The sequence below is a fragment of the Arachis hypogaea genome, chromosome 6, assembly GCF_003086295.3.
Source record: "Arachis hypogaea cultivar Tifrunner chromosome 6, arahy.Tifrunner.gnm2.J5K5, whole genome shotgun sequence".
In the NCBI taxonomy this organism is placed as follows: Eukaryota; Viridiplantae; Streptophyta; class Magnoliopsida; order Fabales; family Fabaceae; genus Arachis; species Arachis hypogaea.
This window is the reverse complement of record NC_092041.1, coordinates 15,655,509-15,676,898: the sequence shown is the minus strand read 5'-3', so window position 1 is coordinate 15,676,898 and position 21,390 is coordinate 15,655,509. Positions and strand designations below refer to the sequence as shown.

Below are 21,390 nucleotides of genomic sequence, written 5' to 3'. Positions count from 1 at the left end.
CAAGATGCGAGCAAAATTACCTTGATCTTCAAGAAGACTCAATTTGTGGGGAAGAATAATTGTTTTGTCGCCCAAGAAGGACATGAATGTGGGGCTAATTTCTTCGGAAACAAGAAGCGCCTGTACGCAGATGAACCTGATGTTACAAGTATAAGAAATAGTGTATGAAATTAGTCTCATATTAAAAAAACAAAAAAAATGAGAAATTTATAAGATAAGAGACTTATTAATTATTTCTTTTGGTTGTCAATAGCTCTCCATAGTGGTCCAATAAAATGCGAATGTTAGGGATTTATTTATTATTTTTATTTTATTCTCCATTTATTTCAATTTTGTTAAGATTTGGTCGACACATTGTCTCGAAATCGAACCAAAATTATTCAAGCAGAACAGTATGTTAACAATAAAATTTTCAATTCAAATATTTATAAAAATTGATGTATGTTACTATGTAACAACTACCAAGTATATAATTTTGGCGATGGCTGGAATTGGTTGATCATATAGTATACGAAAATCAGCATACATAAACATAGAGCTAGATAGGTCATTAATTAATAAGCTAAGGTAGGATTTAATTTGGTCGTGTGTGTATACGTGTTCCACTAAGGTGATCACTGGCTTATAATCAATCTATCTAGTTAACAAATGAAGCTAAGGAGGTATATATGGTTTGCACTAAGATACATATTGGGTGCTACTTAGTTCATATTCACCCTCTAAAGTCTTGTCTTTGAATATATAGGTATGGAAATTAAAGTGCCAACGCATCCCACTAACTAATTTGGTACTTGTTTCATCAGGTTCCACTCATATATAGCTAGGGCGGCACGGTATAAATATGGGTCTCTCTCCAACTTCATCCTCCACAAGAGATATATAAAGTTACATAAAATACACAAGAAAAGAAAATAAGAACAAAAAAATGGAAGCAACAACAACAACTACTAGTACTACTACTCATCATGTAATATCTATTGTGAATGGAGGAGAAGAGAGTGTTGGTCAGAATAATAATAGTAATAAGGAAAAGAGTAGGGTAGTGAAGTTGTTATCTCTTGTCCCCATTGCCAGTTGTTGTTGCTATGTGAATTTGGACACAAGGAAGACAATCCACAGCATCAAAGTGGGAGTTTCATTGGTTTTGGTGTCACTATTTTACCTCTTGAACCCTCTCTTTGATCAAGTTGGAGAAAATGCAATGTGGGCTATCATGACTGTTGTTGTCACCTTTGAGTTCTATCCAGGTATATATATTATTAATTAATTAGTACTTGCAATGCAATAAATTAGATGATAATGAATGTGTTTGTGTGATAAGGAGCAACACTGGGAAAGGGTATCAACCGTGGATTGGGAACTATATTAGGAGGTGCAATGGGTGTCCTAACAGCAATTTTTGCCCAAACCATTGGAGGGATTGCTAACTCTATTATCATCGCTATTCTTATTTTTGTCTCCGGTAAGTTTTAACTATATATATCAATATAACTCATGCATGCATGTGGAGATGAAGCTACTCATAAAAAATATCTAAGAATTCTTTTAGATTTAAAGTATGATTATATATGAATATATTGTAGAATTTTTAACTAGATAACTCTTTTATGTGAAGTTAATAGTTAAAGATTATCAAATAATTTAACCTATTTGATTAAATTATAATTTTAACTATTATTAACTATTAACTTTACATGAAAATAATTGCATCAGAGTTTTTACCTTCTCCAAAATAGATATTCATTATGTATAGTTTACATATATTTATTTTTATATGAAGTTGATAGTTAATAATCATCAAATAATTTAACAAATTTGGTTAAATTATAATCTAACAGTATTTATAACTATTAACTTTACACGTGGATAATTATACGTAAGTTTTTTACCTTTTTTTTCTCAATATTAATTATCAGAATAAATAATTTTATAACATAATACAAGAGTTTCTATTAAAAAAATGTCTGTTTAAATTTTTGAATAAGTAATTTTATCACGGTGAAAATTGATAACCAAAAAACATTAAATGATTTAACTAAATTTTTATCTAACAGTTATCAATTTCACATACATGAAATTGGCTGTTTCTGAGTTTCACCTTTTATCACACACGTGACACATGAATGGTTATAAGGAATTGTTGTTGTTGTGTGTGGTGGGTGCAGGATCAGTTGCTACATATTTTCGACTGGTTCCAAGCATAAAGAAAAGATACGACTATGGAGTGATGATATTCATACTCACATTCAACCTGGTAGCGGTGTCTGGAGTGCGTGTTGAAGACCCTGTTTGGGAAATAGCACGTCAGCGTCTCTTAACGATAGTGATGGGTTTCATAGTCTGTGTTTGTGTCAACATCTTCGTTTTTCCCTTGTGGGCCAGCGACGAACTCCATCATTCTCTTGTAACTATCTTTTTCAACCTTGCCAACACAATTCAAGGCTGCTTGCTCGAACAAGAAGAAGATGCCAAATTCGTTACTGAAAAAGAAAAAGAAAAGGAATCATCATCCGCTGTTAATAACAAATTCTCTCTTTGTAATTCTGTCTTGGACTCCAAGTCAAAACATGAACTATTGGTAAGTACAATAAGTAAACAAATTTTTAATTAATTTTTTTCTTCATTTAAGGATTTACTATTGAACTTTAAATCTTTCCAATATAAAATTTTAATCCATGCCATGAAATAACTCACTACAAAAATTTAAGCTAATAGAAATAAACAATATAAATAATTATATTTCTAATAAATTTGAGAGATTATAATAATTAAAACTAACTGCAAAGTAAATATATAAAAAATATCGATCACCTAACAAATTTTTTCTGGGGGCAGGCAAATTTCGCAAAATGGGAACCTTGGCATGGGAAATTCGGATTTTCGTACCCTTGGGAGAAGTACTTGAAGATTGGACAAGTTCTTCGAGAACTTGCTGCATTTCTTCTTACAGTTGGAAATTGCCTCCAAGCATCAAAACAGGTAGGTATATATAAAAGGTACATGTGCAAATCTAGCTTAGTATTTTTGTTCTTTTCACTGTATCTCCTCGTTGGATAAGTAAAGAATTAATTCGTCGCGAATCTAATATTTATTTAAGAGTCTATTTATTTTTAGTTTCCAAAAAGAAAAGTGATTTTTTTTTTCAACTAGTTTACAAATTATAAGAACCTAAAACTTTTTTTATTTGGGTGAAAGGGGACTAATTTTTTTTTAAAAAATAGTTCCTGTTACTAAAGAAGTCAATATTTTTTCATATTTTTATGGGCTCATATTGGGTTCAATGAACAACTATTTGATAATTTTTTTTGACATTACAGGCCATGGCGTTATTGAAGGAATCACATTCAATCCAATTAGAATCATGGGAAGCAATTGGGTCAAAGGTTTCATGGGCTCTTAGAGAACTTGGAGATAGCATTAAAGAAATGAGGAAATTGGATGATGATAGCAATAGCATTTCCACAAAGTTGAAAGCAGCAAAAGCAGAACTAAGCCTTGTAATCTCCATGTCCAAGGTTTCATCACTTGATAATGAGGAAGTTCTAGCAATTGCAAGCTTTGTGTTATTGCTCTCTCAAGTGTTGGACAAGGTTGACCAATTGGTCAAAGAAGTTGATGAACTTGGACATCTTGCTGCTTTTCCTACTCATTAATTCATATCTTAGACCCCCATATAAATCTATATAGTATATGCTATTATATCTAGTATCTAGTAGTGTTAGTACAAACCAAATGCCAAATTTTTGGGTCATCAAAACAAATTTAGAAATATGTGTCTTAGTGTAGTATATTGTAATATCAATAAGCTCAAAGTAAAATGATGTATCATGGATTTTAATGGCGATATATCCTCTAATTTTTTTTTTCAGTGTGATATTTTATTATTTAATTTTTTTATGTAGTATTTGAGTTTTTCCAAAAAAAATTAAATGACAAAAAATTGCATTTATGTTGTCAATTTAAAAAAATCAACAATGTTTAAAAAATAATAAAAAATAAACTAAAATAGTCTAAATTTATTTTAATTAATATTTATTAATAATTGTTATAATTAATACATATTAAATAAAGTAAATTTAAACTATTTTTTATTTCTCTAGTATTACTGTATCATATTAAGGATAGAGAATAATAGTGTACAAGAGCAGTGTGTAAAACTGCATTGCTGTCTTTCTTTATATTGCTGTCTTTCTTGATTAGTTACTAGCGTCTTTCTTGATAAGTCTTGAGCTTCAATAGTACTAGCCATATATATATATATATATATATATATATATATGGCAAACTTGGCTTAACAAGTAAGTAATTCTGAAATGAAATGAAACTTGATTACTCTCATTATAAGTCTTTGTCTTTGTTTTAATTTTTCTTTTCCTTTCAAACCTATCACTGCTCTTTTTCATAGAGCTGAGCTTACTATGCTTTTTTTTCTTTCTTTGAATCTTTTATGGTATCAAGAGCCTATTGCTTAGTTTCAGCTCTACAACGAAAATCATCCTTTCTGATTCAACAAAGAAGACTTTCTCCCCAATTGTTGAAAAACTAAATGAAGATAACTATTCTACATGGAGGTACCTTGCAATTCTCACTATTGAGAGTCTTGGTCTTGAAAGTCATCTCGATCCCTCCAAGATCCCTGAGCAGTTTACAACCGATGCTACCAAAAAAACGATAACAGAATCTGAAGAATACAAAATCTGGTGCCAGAGAGATAGAACCCTCACAACATAGTTTGTTGCTTCCATGACTAATTACTTCAAGAACAAAGTGATTCACCTCTCAAGATTTTCTAAAGTATATGAGCGAAAATTGATGATTACTTTCAGGCAGCCTTTTCTACTCGTGTTCAAAGTCTCAAGAGTCAATTGAGATTGTGCAAGAAAACAAGTTCCGCTGCTGATTACTTGTCCAAAATTCGAAGAATTGTTGACGCTCTATTTACTATGGGATATGAAGTGCCAGAAGATGATCATCTTCAGGCTATTATTGAGGGTCTTTCTGAAGAATATACAGTGTATATTTCTTCCGTAACAGCAAAGAGAGGGTCTTTTAGGATTGTAGAGGCTGAAGCATTTTTGCTTTCCCATGAAGAAATGCTTGAATGCTTCAAGAAACCAACCTATGGCATGCCTATAGCCCATTATGTGCAGAACCCTTCTCAGAATTTTGATCCCAACAGAGGTAATACTTTTAGAAGAGGACGTGGAGGCAGAAATAATTAATAGAGGAGGAGGCAGATTTGGATACAACAACAATAACACAAGAATGCAGTGTCAACTGTGTGGAAGGATGGGTCATGTGGTATGGAACTGCTATCATAGGTTTGATCAGTCTTTCAACCCTAATTCTGGAAACCCTAACTCATTTTCTCAGCCTCCCTACCTTAATGCTCAACCTCCACCACCCCCTTCAAGTTTCCATCAACCAACTGCATATCTCACAGGCTCTTCCTCCTCCATAAGTGATGCTGCCTGGCTTGTAGATTCTGGTGCGAGCCATCACTTGACCCCGATCCATCCGATTTGCTAACTTCCACCGCGAGCAACAATGACTCCGATCAAGTCTATGTAGGTAATGGGTCAGGTATTGCCATTCCAAACTATAGTTCTTCAATTTTGCATGATCCATGTTCTAATATTACTTTTCGATTACAAAATTTACTCCATGTACCCCCAAATTTTCCAAAATTTACTTAGCGTTTTTAGGTTTGCAGATGATATTGGTGTCTTTTTTGTATTCTGGCCTGATTTCTGCTTTATTCGTGATCAGGCTACCAGGAAATTTTTTCTACAGGGCATAGCTAGGAATGGGATCTATTCCTTTCACAATCTCAGAGTTCTTAGGCATGCTTCTGAAAAATCTGCTTTGTCTTACAATTCTACCTATTCTCATAAACCTTTTAGTAATAATCATCCTTCTATACAATGTAATTCAGATAGGATTAGCAATCAAGAAACCAATCCTCCTAATTTTTGTGCCTTTAACAGTTCTTGTAACCAGAATAGTAATAATATAATCTTGTGGCATAAAAGACTTGGCCACTGTGCAATGAAAACAGTTCATATAGTAATGAATCAGTGTTCTATTCCTATCTCTAATTCTGGATCATCTTTACAATATACGTGTGAAATTTGTCTATTGGCTAAATTGCATAAACTTCACTTTAATGAAACTCAAACTACATATCATCAACCATTTGAATGTGTTTTTGCTTATCTTTGGGGACCTGCCCCGGTTAATTCCAGAAATGGAGTTAGATACTATGCATACTTTGTTGATGGTTTTTCTAAATTCACAGTTATTTTCTTACTTGAAAATAAATCTTAATCTTTACTAGTTTTTCAAAACTATAAAAAACTTATGGAAAAACAGACATGACACAGATTAAGGCTTTACAAACTGATAAAGGAGATGAATTTTTATCTACAGTATTTGTTGATTTTCTGAACACTCAGGGCATTCACCATAGACTGTCGTATCCCTACACACATCACGAACAAGAAAATGTGGAAAAGAAACACAAACATATCACGAAAATGGGGCTATCCCTTCTTGCTTCTGCATCTCTTCCCTTCCAATTTTGGAAAGATGCATTTGTTACCTCTGTCTATATCATAAATAGATTGTCTACACAAGTTTTAGACAATAAGAGTCCTTATGAAATTTTATTCCATCATAAACCAGATTTTTCCTTCTTTAAAGTTTTTGGATGTGCTTGCTTTCCTTATTTAAGACATTATAATAAATATAAATTTGATTATAAGTCTGACTTATGCCTCTTTTTTGGATATGATTCTACCCACAAAGATTACAAATGTATGAATAAGAATGGTAAGATATATCTTGCAAGACATGTAACTTTTATTAAGAATTTGTTTTCTTATCAATCTATGTTTTTGTGATTCCTCAATCCAATTTGCTATAGAGACCGTTTCAGATACTGTAGAATTGACAAAATTTGTAATTGATCATCCTTCATCACTTCCACTCTCTACACAGCAACCTTGTTCTCCAACTTCTCCTCTTCCATTGGCATCACCTAATCCTTCCACTACTCTTGCTCAGCCTGCCTCTCAACCCTTACCAACTCAAACTCCATCACACCATCCCACACCCATTTCTATCACTGACCCTGAGACAAATTTACCTCCCATTACATCTTTAAATACTCATTCTATGATCACCAGATCAAAGGCAGGCATCCGTAAACCTAAGGCATTTGTCACACAAACTACTGACCTTATACATCATATCCCAACTACTGTCAATCAAGTCTTAACTATCTACATCGAAAATAGGCAATGGATGCAGAGATACAAGCATTACAGCGATGTCAGACTTGGATTCTCACTGAACCACCACTAAACTCAACAATTATAGGAAGTAAATAGGTCTTTGCTATCAAAAAGAATCAAAATGGTGAGATACTCAGGTATAAAACAAGGTTGGTAGGTAAATATTTTCATCAAAAGGAGGAAATAGATTACGAGCAAATTTATTCCCCAGTTATTAGACCAACCACAGTGAGAGTCATTCTAACTATTGCAATTTTTTTAGGTTGGCCATTAAGACAATTTGACTTTAATAATGCTTTTTTAAATGGCAGATTGGAAAAGAATGTCTTTATGGTCCAACCACAAGGATATGTTAGTACCAATAGTCATTTAGTTTGCAAACTAAATAAAGCAATCTATGGCTTGAAAAAAGCTCCTAGAGCTTGGTTAAAGACATTAGAAGATACCTTGTTCCAATTTGGTTTTAAGAATACAAAATCAGACATTTCATTGTTCATCAAAAATAATGAGTCACATGTAATCTATTTATTAGTATATGTAGATGACATTATTGTAACGGGCAATAATTCAAAAGAAATTGAACTATTGATATTTCAATTTAACAGAATTTTTTCGCTGAAAAATCTTGGCAGGTTTAACTATTTCTTAGGCTTAGAGGCAACTTATCTCCCTCATGGTGACATGATGCTTTCTCAGGCCAGATACACAAGGGAGTTGCTTCTAAAGGTGGGAATGCATAATTCTAAACCATTACCTACACCAATGGCTACAGATGTCAAACTCTTCTTCAATGATTTAGAACCGTTTGAAAATCTAACACAATATAGGTCTATAGTGGGTGCACTGCAGTATCTCACTATGACAAGGTCTAATATCACATTTGCTGTTAACCGTGTGTCCCAATTTGTGCATGGTCCAACTTTGCTTCATTGGAAAAGTGTAAAAAGGATCCTCAGATACTTGCAAGGTACGTTGGATCATGGGATTGTGTTCACAAAAGCCGCTGATTTTCGAATTTTCTCTTTTGCAGATGCAGATTGGGGAGGAGATTTGGAGGATAGAAAGTCTATCTCTGGATTCTGTGTATATCTTGGGAACAACCCTATATCTTGGAAGAGCAACAAACAAACTAAAGTGAGTAAAAGTAGCACAGAGACAGAATACAGGGCTATGTGTGTAGTTCAAACAAAAATTATGTCCATACAGCAGCTTCTACAAGAGCTTCAGATACCTCAAACTGTGGTGCCTACTATCTACTGTGATAATCAGAGTGCATGTCTTCTTGCGGTAAATCCTATACTTCATAGCAGATGTAAGCATTTGGAGATGGATCTGCATTTTCTAAGGGGCCTAGTTAACCAGAAATTTCTTTATATTGTGCATATTCCCTCTTCTGATTAGATTGCAGATTGCTTAACAAAATCACTGTCACAACACCTATTTGATAAGTAATAAGTGCAAACTGAGAGTATTTCAGAACCCATACCTCAGTTTGAGGGAGAATATTAAGGATAGAGAATAATAGTGTACAAGAGCAGTGTGTAAAACTGCATTGATGTCTTCCTTTATATTGTTGTCTTTCTTGATTAGTTACTAGTGTCTTTTTTGATAAGTCTTGAGTTTCGATAGTCACTAGTCATATATATATATATATATATATATATATATATATATATATATAGCAAATTTGGGTTAACAAGTGAGTAATTCTAAAATGAAATGAAACTTGATTATTCTAATTATAAGTCTTTGTCTTTGTTTTAATTTTTCTTTTCCTTTCAAACCTATCATTACTCTTTCTCATAGAGTTGAGTTTACTATGTTTTTCTTTCTCTGAATCTTTTATATCAAAGTGGTTGACGTACAATTTTTTTAATTTTAATATAAAATTAAATAATATTAGTCTATTTCATGTATATTCACCTTATTATTAGAGTGTTATTTTAGTGATAACATCTTTCTATAAAAATAATGTTATAAATTATTAAATAATTATATTTAATTAAACCATTTAAAAATTCAAAACATCATCTCCACATGAAAATGTCATAATTAAAGTAGTCATCGTTATTATTATCTTATGCACGTTATCTAATAACCAATAGTGGGATCATTCATCGTTACCAACATTTTGCTATCATTTTTATTTTGGATCTAATCTCTCATATGACATATTTTTTAAATTTATTTCACATTGTTTTGCGAGAATATTGTAGTCCTTATGAACTATGCCATGTTACATTCACACGTACTCTTCTTTTCCGCGTTTTTAATATTGAAAAATTAATATATATTATTATAATATTTCTTTTATTATCTTTATTTAGGGGTCTGCATGTCTTAGCCAAGCTTTTTCAATCAGTGATTAGGATCCAACAAATCTACCATTTCTCTCTTAATTAAAAAAAAAAAAAGTTTGGGTGACAAAGAAGTGCCTTAGGTTAATAGGTAAAATAATGTCTAAAAGATCACATGCATTAATTTAGTCCTTAAAAAATTAGAAACTTTTTGAGTCTAATTGATCCTTTTAATAGTTCGATAATAACATGTCCATAGATTATTATATGACATATAATTTAATTGACAAAAAAATCAATTTGATTTAATATTGTATTTTTTAAGACCAACATAAAGTATTTGATATTTCGGGGATGAAATTGATGTGATCTTAATATTTTAAGGACTATTATAACCATTAAATTTGATCACAAAAAAGTAAACAAAACTAAGCAAAATGAATTTTCCCTATCTATTTGATGTTTCATAGAAAAAGGAAGAAATTAACTAATGCAAAGTATAAAAAAAAAATGAAATGCCAAGTTCCAGAAAAATCAATTATCAGCAACTTTGTGTGATTCGTATGCACTATATATAAATAATTATTGGAAGTTGTTGCAGATTACATGGAAGTTGTAAACACGCAACAACAGTATAGTACAGCTGAACTGAATAAAAAAACACCGAAAACAGAAAAGCACCATGCAAGAATTATATGGTAGGAAAATTTTCTGTATAAAGTATAAACCAAAATACTGTTTTTTTATGTACAAAACAATAACATCAATGTCTCCACTATGCTTCTTAGTACCAACAACTTATGAAATTTACAAAGAATTTTTCCAAAACAAAAAATTGTTGTATGCCTTGTGAATTCTGATCCATCAAGCTTGTCTCTCAGTGAGTATGATTTCCCCACCTACAAAGAGGGTCAAGCAATGATTTTTCCAGGAAATTAAAAACAGATGGTTAGAAGCATCCACACCCAATTCAGCTTGCAGCTCCATGTCACTCATCAATCAATGAATCACAGAGAAGAAGGTGGCAGCAAAGATATACATGCGAGCGAAAGCGCTCTCGCATAAATTTGCATATTTGATGTGGACTGACTGAGTATACTGATTATAGTGAAACTTGGGAAAATTTTGGTGCATTCCTCTTGAGAAGAAGTGCATAGAGAATCTCATTCCAAGAATCAGGAACACCGGGCAAACACCAATGGCTACAATCTTGCAGCTGCATAGGGGCCCTTCGGTCTGGCCCGATATGGTAAACAGATGCATGGCCGTCTTTTCTGCTTGCCGACATCTGCGTGATGTTCAGCAGGTCCAAATTCATAACTACCGGTTCGCCGGCGTGCTCTGACAAGACATCAACAATAGTTCTTGAATGACTGTCAGATACTGCTGGCAATGCGCCTAAATCAGGCAGTGTTTCCGAGTTACAACCACCACCGGTGTTCCAATCACCACCCCTGCATTGCCGAACCAATTACTAAATCAACAACTTAGAACCAAACAACAATGCACTATCCAGTTAAACTATTTCAGTAAGATTAAAAGAATATGAAGCTGCTAAAAGCAAGGACCAAGAAAATTACAGATTGATTCGGACATAATTTAAGCAAACAAAGATCTAATTACGGGTAACTCTGCTTGAAAGTTTAGGCAAACCTGAAATGCACGGGAGAATAAGTTCGGAAGAGGACATAAGATTTGTTCATGTTTACTTCTCTGGCAATCCAATCAATCATCGTCTCCACCGATATTCTGAACGCATCTGTTATGGTCAAATTCATGTCCACTTCCTCTCCTATTTGGAAGTAACAACCCCTAAGTAACAAAATGAGCCCAAAATCAAAGTCACAAATACTTCCAACTTAAACCATGACAACTTGAATACAGAAACAAAAATATTGTTACAAAATGTTAACAATGTAATCTAGAACCACGAATTTGCAAGTCATGCTAAATGGAGCATAAATCATTTTAACTTTTCAATATCAAGTGAAACTAGCAAAGTTTAAGTTGGAATTCACACTTCCCTTTTTCTCGTTACATTCTTTGGAGCATGAAACCAAAGCAAAATTTGATTTCGCCAAAAGAGTGAAAGCTCAATTGTCAAAAAGCTCATACAAATAAAGATCCTAGTTCAGTTCATGGAAACCTTTACATAAGTTTTCAATACGATGAAACTAGTTGCTTGCAGGTATTCACAACTAAAGAAGTATATCAAAGCCGTCATATAAATGCAATCCGTCCTTGCTAGTATTAGTGTTCCTGTTCTGTGGTAAGAAATTATATCAATGTACCACAAGAATTCTCTTCAAAATAAATATTATACAGATCGAGTGACCAATGTCTTTCTGTTTAGATGTGCTTATTTGGAAATCAAAATCCAAAAGAAGAGGGTACTCAAAGATTGAATCAATAATAAGAGTAATCTAGCCAATTGGGATAATAGATCAAGAAAATTCCTTACATTTTAATAGTCTTCTCATAGTTCCACCAATGTCCGGTATTGAAAATCAGCACATCTGCATCTCTCCACCGATGAGCAGTCCAGTCCATATGATCCAGTCTCAAAGTCAATCTCACCCCTTCAGGTGCTCCTGGAGGAGGATGTCCCTGCACGACCAGATACGTCGATCTGTAGTACTCAACCGTGCAGTTGTAATCTTCAAACATGAATGACAAGAAGCCTGTATGCTTTGTGATTGGGCTCCCATTAACTTCATAGATTTTACTCTTGTTTGCCACGGCAGAAGAAAGCATGCAAAGAAGCGATTCCCATTGGTTCCTTCCAATTGAATCTCCAACGAAAACTAGCCGCTTATCGCGTAGTTTTTCCAACATCTTCGTTGCATCAAATCTTTTGCAAGTGCAGGACATAGTACATATGTTACATTCCAAGAAGCAGGTCAAAATTACTCAACAACAAAAGTGCTTTTTAATCATCCATTTGAAACAAGAAAATCAGAGAAATTAGTTAATGGCAAATGAAGAGCCATGGTTGACAATGTCAACAAACTTCTTCAACAGAAACATTGTTCCTTTATAATCAATGTGAAAACTCATCCTAATTCACTTCAAGTACTAACAACCAAGCCCTATTCAATAGAAGTAGCCAACAGTAGTTAATTAGAGAATGCTTCCTAGAGTGTGATGCCTTAATGAATCAGATACCAGACAAAAGTTAAGTTCCAAAACCATTCTTTCTTAAACTAACAACACCACCCACATAAACAGAAAAAGGAAATTCCTTGTCTTTTTGTTCCACCAACCATAACCAAAATCCAAAACAAGAAGAATAAATAAGTTAAAGGGAAAAAGAGAACCTGGGCAAGTTGCAAGCTTTGGGGTGCCATCGCCATTTGGTGTAGAAGGAATCAGGTCTTCCATTCTCAAAGCATCGAAAACCTTGATCAAGGAAGGAGCAATTGGCAGAGTGGTAGAGAGGGTAGGACTCATCCCAGACCCAGTTACCATCATAAACATTGCATTGATCGCCCTCTTTGGAGAGAAACTGAACCAGTGGAGGAGCAGCGGAAGAAGAGGAAGAAGAAGAAGGGAGGTGGAGACCGAGAAGCGTAGTTCCCCAAGAGCGTAAGCCTCTGTAATCGAGGTAGAAGAAGCAGGAGAGGAAGACGAGGAGGGTGAGCAAGAAGAAGCTAGCTATGCCAAGAGAAGGTTCTAGAGGCTTGAAACGCTTGAACTTGGTGAGTAAATCGCAGTGGGTGTTGGGTGTTTCAGTTGAAGGCTTGCTCATATCGGTGGGTTTTGTGATGAACATTAACATGAATCATGAATGGTGGTTGAAATGAAAGAGAAGATATACAGAAAGAATTCAAGGTTGAGACTTGACAGAAAGAGGGAAAGTGGGGTCCAGCGACTAAAACGGCATTGAAGAACCCTCGGAGTCAGACGATTTAATGGTTAGTTTGATTGAATTAGTAGGTTTTTAAGTATGGATTAGTGTTGAAGGTTGAAGAAGAAAGAGGGTAGTGGTGAATATGGGGCTACTGAATGCTGATAACCGACCACTGTAAGAAGGAGAAAGTGGAGAGACCAAAAGAGAGAGAGAGAGAGAGAGAAGAAGAAGAATTGAATATTGGTATTTTTATTTTCCTACAATTTTTGGTCCCCATGGATGGGCGCCATTTTATTTATTACTAATACATAAATTATAAATAATTATCCAAATTAGTTTACAGAAATTTTTAAGATTGAATACTTTTAGATGTGTTTTTTTTTGTGACTTTTAGATGTGTTTGATTTGTATTTTTATTTTTAATTTTATTTTTATTGTTTTTATTTTTTTTATAAAATCTTAAAAATAAAAATAAAAAATAAAATCGTAAACTAAATACACTCTTAGTCTTTTCGTTTTTAAAATACATAAAAAAATTCTCCTAAATTTAATTTCAATAAACAAATTTGACCTTATTTTTCTGTCAATAATAAACAAAAAATGTTGATATGAAAATCTCAAATCTAAATTAGTACATATGTTGTATTGTATTGTATTATTTTTTTATTTTATCTTATTTATATGTATGGATAACTGATTTGTCATATGTATTAGTTTAGACTTTTATGTTAATATTTTTTGTTTTTATCATTGATGAAAAAATAAGATTAGAAACTGACTTATCTATCGAAATTAAATTTAAAATAATTTTAAGTGTATTTTAAAAATTAAAATATTAAAATGTCTAATTTTAAAATTTGAAAGACTAATTTAAATAATTATTTATAAATTATTTATTTATTCTTTTCTTCTGAATTAGTTATCTTCTTAATCGTCTTATTAAGTTAATAAAATAGCCTTGGGCGAAATAAAAATATGTTGGAGAATTCAATGTTATTCATTTTGGGGGAACCTGTCTAGTGTTTTTCTTATTTTTTAAACTAAATGGTCAACTTACTAAACTGATAATTTACTCTTTTATAAAAATAGAATTTCACTAATATGTATTCTGAAAATATATATTGAAGTTACCAATTAAAAGTATTTATTTCTATAGGAAATGTATATAATTTAATTCTTTAATATATTTTTTATGTATTAGTCAACAAAAAATATATTTTATATATATTTATTAAAATAAAAAAATTATAATTTTTCTTAATAATAATCATAACATATTCTAAATATGTAGTAAATAAAATTTAATAACAAATTTATTATGTAAATGTTTTAGTTGAAAATATAATAATGTTAATGGTTTAAATAATATTCAATATTTAAATATAAAATTTTTGTATATATATTATTAGTTCACTTTATTTATTTAATAGTAATATTAGAATTTTCTTTTTCTTTAGAAAATACTAGAATAGATTTAAAAAAAGCCATTAATTATAAGATTAAAGTGACAACTATATTATCAAGAATTTTGACTTCGGACTAATTAATTCTTAAAAAAAATCAATTAGATTATTTATAATAGTAAACAGTGGACATATATATGTCATTTCGTTAATAAATAGTATGAAATGAAATAAAGATGTCTATATATTTTATTATGTATAGTAATGTGTGTCACATGAGCATAAAAATAATATAATTTTGGATCATCAAGCATTCGTTAGCTTTTAAGTTTTTACATAATTTTTATTAACTGCTTTTTGTTACCATAAATTTTACTCCAAAAATTATTATCTACTTAACGATGTTTTATAAATAGATACGTCACAATAATTAATATTACATATATTATCCTTAAATTTTATATGATGAATTGATAAAAAAACATAATATGACCATAATTTACTATTTTAAAAAATTAAACTAATATTTAGAAAAAAACTAATTAGTATGAAATTCAAAATTTCAAGGACTTAATTGCCAATTTTCTCTAATTATAAACATTAGTGACAATAAACGTGTATGCTCTCTTTCTTTAACTTTTTTTTTTCCGGATAAAAGAATAAAAATAATTATTTTTTATAAATTTCAACAAATAAATAAAAAATAAAAGAAATAGTTATTTCTAAAATATACTTATTTTCCTCAAAAAAATTGGAACAAACGAGCCGAGTATGTATTAGAGCCTGGAGGTGATTAAAACATGTTATGACTTTTGATTCGTTTAAAACGTGGAAGAAGCGCACCATTCTCGTTTGAATTCAAGACTTTGGAGCTTTTAATATCTTGTCGTAGAAATTAGAAAGTTGGGATAAGAAATATTTAATACTTAAGATTTTGTTAATACTTTCAAAACATGCAATAATGTTCTCTAATTCTTGAGTTTTATTTATTTATTCATGGATGACAACCTTAATTTAATAATTAGTAAATAGATTTTGCCACCTAATGACTCAAGCCCATGCCTCTTTAGACTTAAACCCATCTTTTCCGCAATACTTTACATCAATTTATTATTTAATTTGTATCATGTTGAATAATGGTCCCTCTTTTTTATGCCAACATTTCAAGTCTTTATTGTTTGATTAAGAATTAAACTATTACGAGTCTCATAATGTATTTGGCATATATCCGGCATCATCATCATCAATTCATCATCATAATTAAATCGCCTAAACTAAAGTCTGTACGGTCCATTAATTATTCCTCTTATTACCTAACATTCAGGCTTCAGCCTAATATTAAGACTTAGAAGCTAATTTGACCTAATAAATTTAAATTTCTTGTTACATATTTTATGAGGTATTAACTTGTCAACAACACTGTAGAAATTATTAGTTGTTGTTGATTGTTAAATATATAACATAATCAAATAGAATTCAGAAATTTAATGGCAGGTTTAAATTTCTTTTTCAGATGATTGAGAAATTAAGTTATCATTTAGGGCATGGAGGGATCATGTATAGAATTGCACATACATAGACATCTCAATTTAATTAAATTAGGTCATGCATAGCACATCTATCTCAATCTAATTAATAAGAAAAAAAAATCAAATATATTCATATTGTTATATACATTTTTGTATTACATTTTGGTGTGCATACTTTTCATGCATATACACATGTGAACAGAAACCCAATTTATTAAGCTATTAACAAATTGAATTAGTTCATGAAATTGGTTTCTATATGGTGGACCCATAATAATGGGAAGGCATGGAAAATATTGTCTCTCTCTTTTGGATTGATTTCGAATTTCACTTAATAGGTTAATAATTGATAAAAGGCACTTATGAGTTATGATGTATAAATATTAATACGATATAGAATATGATAGAATATGAGATACATAAATATATAAATTTTAAAATTTTATAAGATATAGAGATAGATATATATAGAATATTTTATTTTAATTATATAAAATATTTAAAATATTTTTTATTTTAATAAATAATACATATTATTTATAAATTTATTTTTAAAATATATATTAAAAATAAAATTAAACATATTAATATGTAATAGTATTTAAGTATATTCAAATATATCTAATTCTTTTTTATTTTTTAATAAGATACTACTGAGTACAACAGATATATGTGTCAAATGAATATCCATAAATGTTGTGACGAACACTCAGATACAACAACTCAATAAAGTATCATACTTGATAGGTTATGGCTAAAACCTTCACCTTCAGCATTAAAATGAGAAGCATGGCACCTTCTATTGCTGATGCAAATCACGGGATTTTAATATTTATGCATCTTTAACGAAACCGCCAAAAACAAAAACCAGCGGTTCTAAGTTCTAGCAGAAATGGCCCAATATGATAAAACCAAAATACTCAATTTTGTCCTCCGTTATATTATAAGCTTATATTTACGTTCACTGACCCGTTGTCCTCTTCTATTGATTTTACGATTATGATTTGTGAACCAATTTTTAGTGAAAAACAAGTATCTGCACCGAGTAACCATAATGTCCTTCGAAATGGGCTCAAACCCCATAGAAAAATAAAAAAGGATGAAGCCCCAAAAGAAAATAAAATGGGCTTAAATTCATAACATGTCTGATCCAATAATCCAAAGCTGGTGGGTGGCATGTATGTGGTATCGGGTCAGGTGGGGAATGGGTTTTGGGCAATGCCCAAATCCGAAAAAAGACACATTAAAACAAGTTAGATTAGTTTAGTAATTAGTTCATTAGATTAGAGTTTAGTAATTAGTTCACTATTCTACTTAAATAAATATTAGAGTTTAAATTTCACTTTATACATACGGTATTCTATTGATCAATAATAAACCCTTAAATAGAATTTCAATTTATTATCCTTCGCGTGTCAGATTAGAGATATTATAAAAATCTGAAAAAAAAAATTTAAAGATTCTTTTTGTCAGATTTTTTTTTTAAATTCAATGGTACTATTTAAATACGTTAAATTGAAAAAGTATTTTAAATTTTTGAAAAATTCAAGTGGGGTGCTTGTTTTAAAATTGAAAAAACATTCACTCCAAACGTAAAATCAATAATGAAATTACCATTTAAAATTTACATAGAAAGATAACACTTAGATTAAAAAAGTATTAGACGAACAAACATTTTTATAATTAAGTCAAGATTGGTGGATTAGTTAAGTAAATTGTGTTAGTTCTACCAGTAGCTTTATATTTACACAGCTGATTATATGATATGGGAGATAAAATTTACTATTTGTAATATTATTAATATGTCAGTAACATAAAAAAAATTAACAAAATAATAATTTTATTAAATTTATATCGTTTAAAAACTAAATTAAGACATTAAATTTTTTAAAAATAAATAAATTCGTATTTTTTTTCCCATAACCATCTTAAGCATTAAGTATTATATATCCTATGTACTGAGTCAATGAAAGTTTGTCAAGTCCCATAAGAAAATGGTGGTGGCAAGGCACATGGAAGTTGCCAATTTTTGTGTGATATTCATGTGTGAATGCTTGAAGATAGGCACATAGGTCTAATTGATTCAGATTTTAGAAGAGATCCAAAGTGTTGGTCCCAAATAGCTGCGACACACGTGGAACTTTTTGGCATAATCCTTGCCTTGCTTTTAGCTTATCTTATTATTATTACAATGCTAAATCAGACTGAACCATTGAATTTGCATGTCCAAAAACGGTACCTCATTATTCAATTTTATGAGAATCTTTCTCGAGGAAATAAACCAATTAAATTGACGGTGCTATCAGTATTTTGTTTTCAATTAAAAGGTCTCTCACTCTCTCTATTCTTTAATATTACATTTAAAAGAGAGACTAAGATTGAAATGTCGGAATTAGGAGATAAAAATTAAAAAATTAAGATTAAATTAAATTTTTATATTATACTTAATATAAAATATGTTGAATTGAGTTATGTATTTATGATTAATTATTATATCTAATATAATATAAAGGTGAATTTTACCCAATCTCTTCTAAAATAGCATGTAAGTTACCCTTTATGATGTGTCACATTTTAATTAGTTATTATCTTAACTATAGTTAGGTTACTTTGTAATTTATTATTTTAGATGAGTAATTGTATAATTTCTTAAAATATTAAAATTTTATCCCATAAGCAGCGCTGACTTAGTTGATCTACTGCCTCTCACGCAATTTCTTTTTACAGTGCATCATTCCTTAATGAGTCGTTGAATTCCCATGGCTTGTAACTTTTTTGTTCTTCCCAGTATAGCCAGCGCCGACTTCATTACTATCTCTTATCCTCTCACTCAATCTTTTTTTTGCCGTGGATCACTCCTTACCAACATAATTAATGGTTAGTTCGGTTATTAAATTTTTTTCATTAAAAATAATATATGGAATATATATTCATATGTAAAATATAATATAATAAAATAAATCTATTCAGAGTACTTAAAAGTATAATTAAAATTAGGAATATACAAATATAATAATAAAATTTGTACTTTAAACAAATAAATATATCTTTTATCATACATAAATTATTTAAAAAATATAAATTGTTAAAATTAATAACACAAATTTAAAATGATAAAATTCAACTTTCTTACAAGTATTTTTTATAGTATTTTTTATTCTTTTAATTTTTAATTTATTAATATTTTATTATTTAATTAATGATTAAACAAATTATTTTCATGAGAAATCATTTTTTGTATAATCTTAAAGAAGAGACCAATATAACAGTTTAAAAATTAATGTAAAAATAATATTTTAAATAAAAAATAGTTAATATTAAAATTAAAAAAATAAATTGTATAGATATTCAAGATATAAATATGAAATATATGTTTAAAATAAATAAAGAAGACAAAAATAATTATTTATTTCTCATGAGTACTCCCATTTTATCTGTTTTATTTATTTTATGCATATATTTATATTTATCTTTTAAATATTTATACAAATTATTTCTGTATTTAAAAATTTTAATATTAAATATTTTTATTTAAAATTTTATTTTTATGTTATTTTTTAAACTATTATATTGGTCTCTTCTCTAAGATAATACAAAAAATAATTTTTTTATAAAAATAATTTGTTTAATCATTAATTAAATAATAAAGTACTAATAAATTGTAAATTAAAAAAATAAAAATATTATAAAAAATACAGTAAAAAAATTGGATTTTATTATTTTAAATTTGTATTATTAATTTTAATAATATATTTATTTTTTAAATAATTTATGTATGATAAAAAATATGTTTACTTGGTTAGAGTACAAATTTTATTATTATATTTATATGTTCATGATTTTAAATATACTTTTAAGTATTTTGAATAGATTTATTTTATTATATTATATTTTACATATGAATATATATTCCATCATGTAATTAAATAAAAATATATTTTTTTAATGAAAAAAATTTAATAACTGAACTAACCATTAATGATGTTGATGTTGGTAAGGAGTGATTCATGGGTCATGGCAAAAAAGGGATTGAGTGAGAGGACAAGAGATAGAAATGAAGTCGGCTGTGGCTATACTGGAAAGAACCGAAAAGTTACGAGCCATGGGAATTCAATGATCCGTTAAGGAATGATGCACTGTAAAAAGAGATTGCGTGAGAACGTGCTTCAATTAACGGGGTAGAATTTTAATATTTTAAAAAGTTATACCATTATCCATCTAAATAAATTACAAAATAACCCAACTATAATTAAGATAATGATTAATTAAAGTGTGATACATCATGAAGGATAATTTACATGTTATTTCAAAAGGAGTTGATAGAATTCACCTAATATAAATATAAAAATTAAGTGATCGATTTAAAATTTAAAAAATTAAATAATTTTTTTTAAAATATTATTATTTTAGAAATTTCAGTATTTTCTATCCCCATTTTCTAGAAGTATTGAAATGATTAAAATTTCGTGTTTTAGGATTGAAATTTTAATTCTAATATCTAACTATTAAATATAATACTGAGTTTCAATTCAAATTTTAGTTCCAATATCTAAAAACAAACACTACCTAATTATACTCTTCTTTATAATATTATAGTTTTTGGCTTGCATCAGTTTAACACATGCATGATCATATATAGTCATAGTATGATTGTCTTATGAAGACCTTGTAAAGTTGTAATATAATATTTCTTTAGAATTAAACCCCACAAGTGAAAAAAAAAAGTGAAATTGAAAGGGCATTGATAAGTTAAAGTTGTTAGTAGTTTGGTGATATGCATATTTACATGCATAGGACATGTGACTAAATATTCCACCTACTAACTAACTGCCATGACTAAATATACCCCCCAATCTAATAACTACCACTGTCCCACCTTTAAACAAAACCAAAAGTGAAAAAAAAAGAAAAAGAAAAAGAAATAAGGTTGCATTTGACCAGAAGACATTTATGAGTCGAGCTTAGTTATGGTGTAATTGGTTAGACAGTTTTCAAAGTTTAAAGGAAGAGTACAAT

General features: G+C 29.8%; 2 protein-coding genes across 2 annotated transcripts; one reads left to right on the top strand and one right to left on the bottom strand.

The window, feature by feature from the left end:
* Positions 1-872: 872 nt before the first annotated feature.
* LOC112696200 (aluminum-activated malate transporter 2) lies at positions 873-3,868 on the top strand. The gene is made up of 5 exons (XM_072196791.1): positions 873-1,247; positions 1,322-1,462; positions 2,166-2,578; positions 2,836-2,979; positions 3,318-3,868. Exons 1-5 carry the CDS (start codon positions 926-928, stop codon positions 3,651-3,653), a joined length of 1,356 nt encoding a protein of 451 aa, XP_072052892.1. The 5' UTR covers positions 873-925; the 3' UTR covers positions 3,654-3,868.
* Positions 3,869-10,288: 6,420 nt separating this feature from the next.
* Positions 10,289-13,768, bottom strand: LOC112696198 (protein trichome birefringence-like 10). The gene is made up of 4 exons (XM_025748825.3): positions 12,910-13,768; positions 12,054-12,443; positions 11,246-11,404; positions 10,289-11,046 (listed from the first exon to the last, which is right to left on the bottom strand). The coding sequence occupies exons 1-4, from the start codon at positions 13,368-13,370 to the stop codon at positions 10,695-10,697; spliced, it is 1,362 nt and encodes a 453-aa protein (XP_025604610.1). The 5' UTR covers positions 13,371-13,768; the 3' UTR covers positions 10,289-10,694.
* Positions 13,769-21,390: the final 7,622 nt, after the last annotated feature.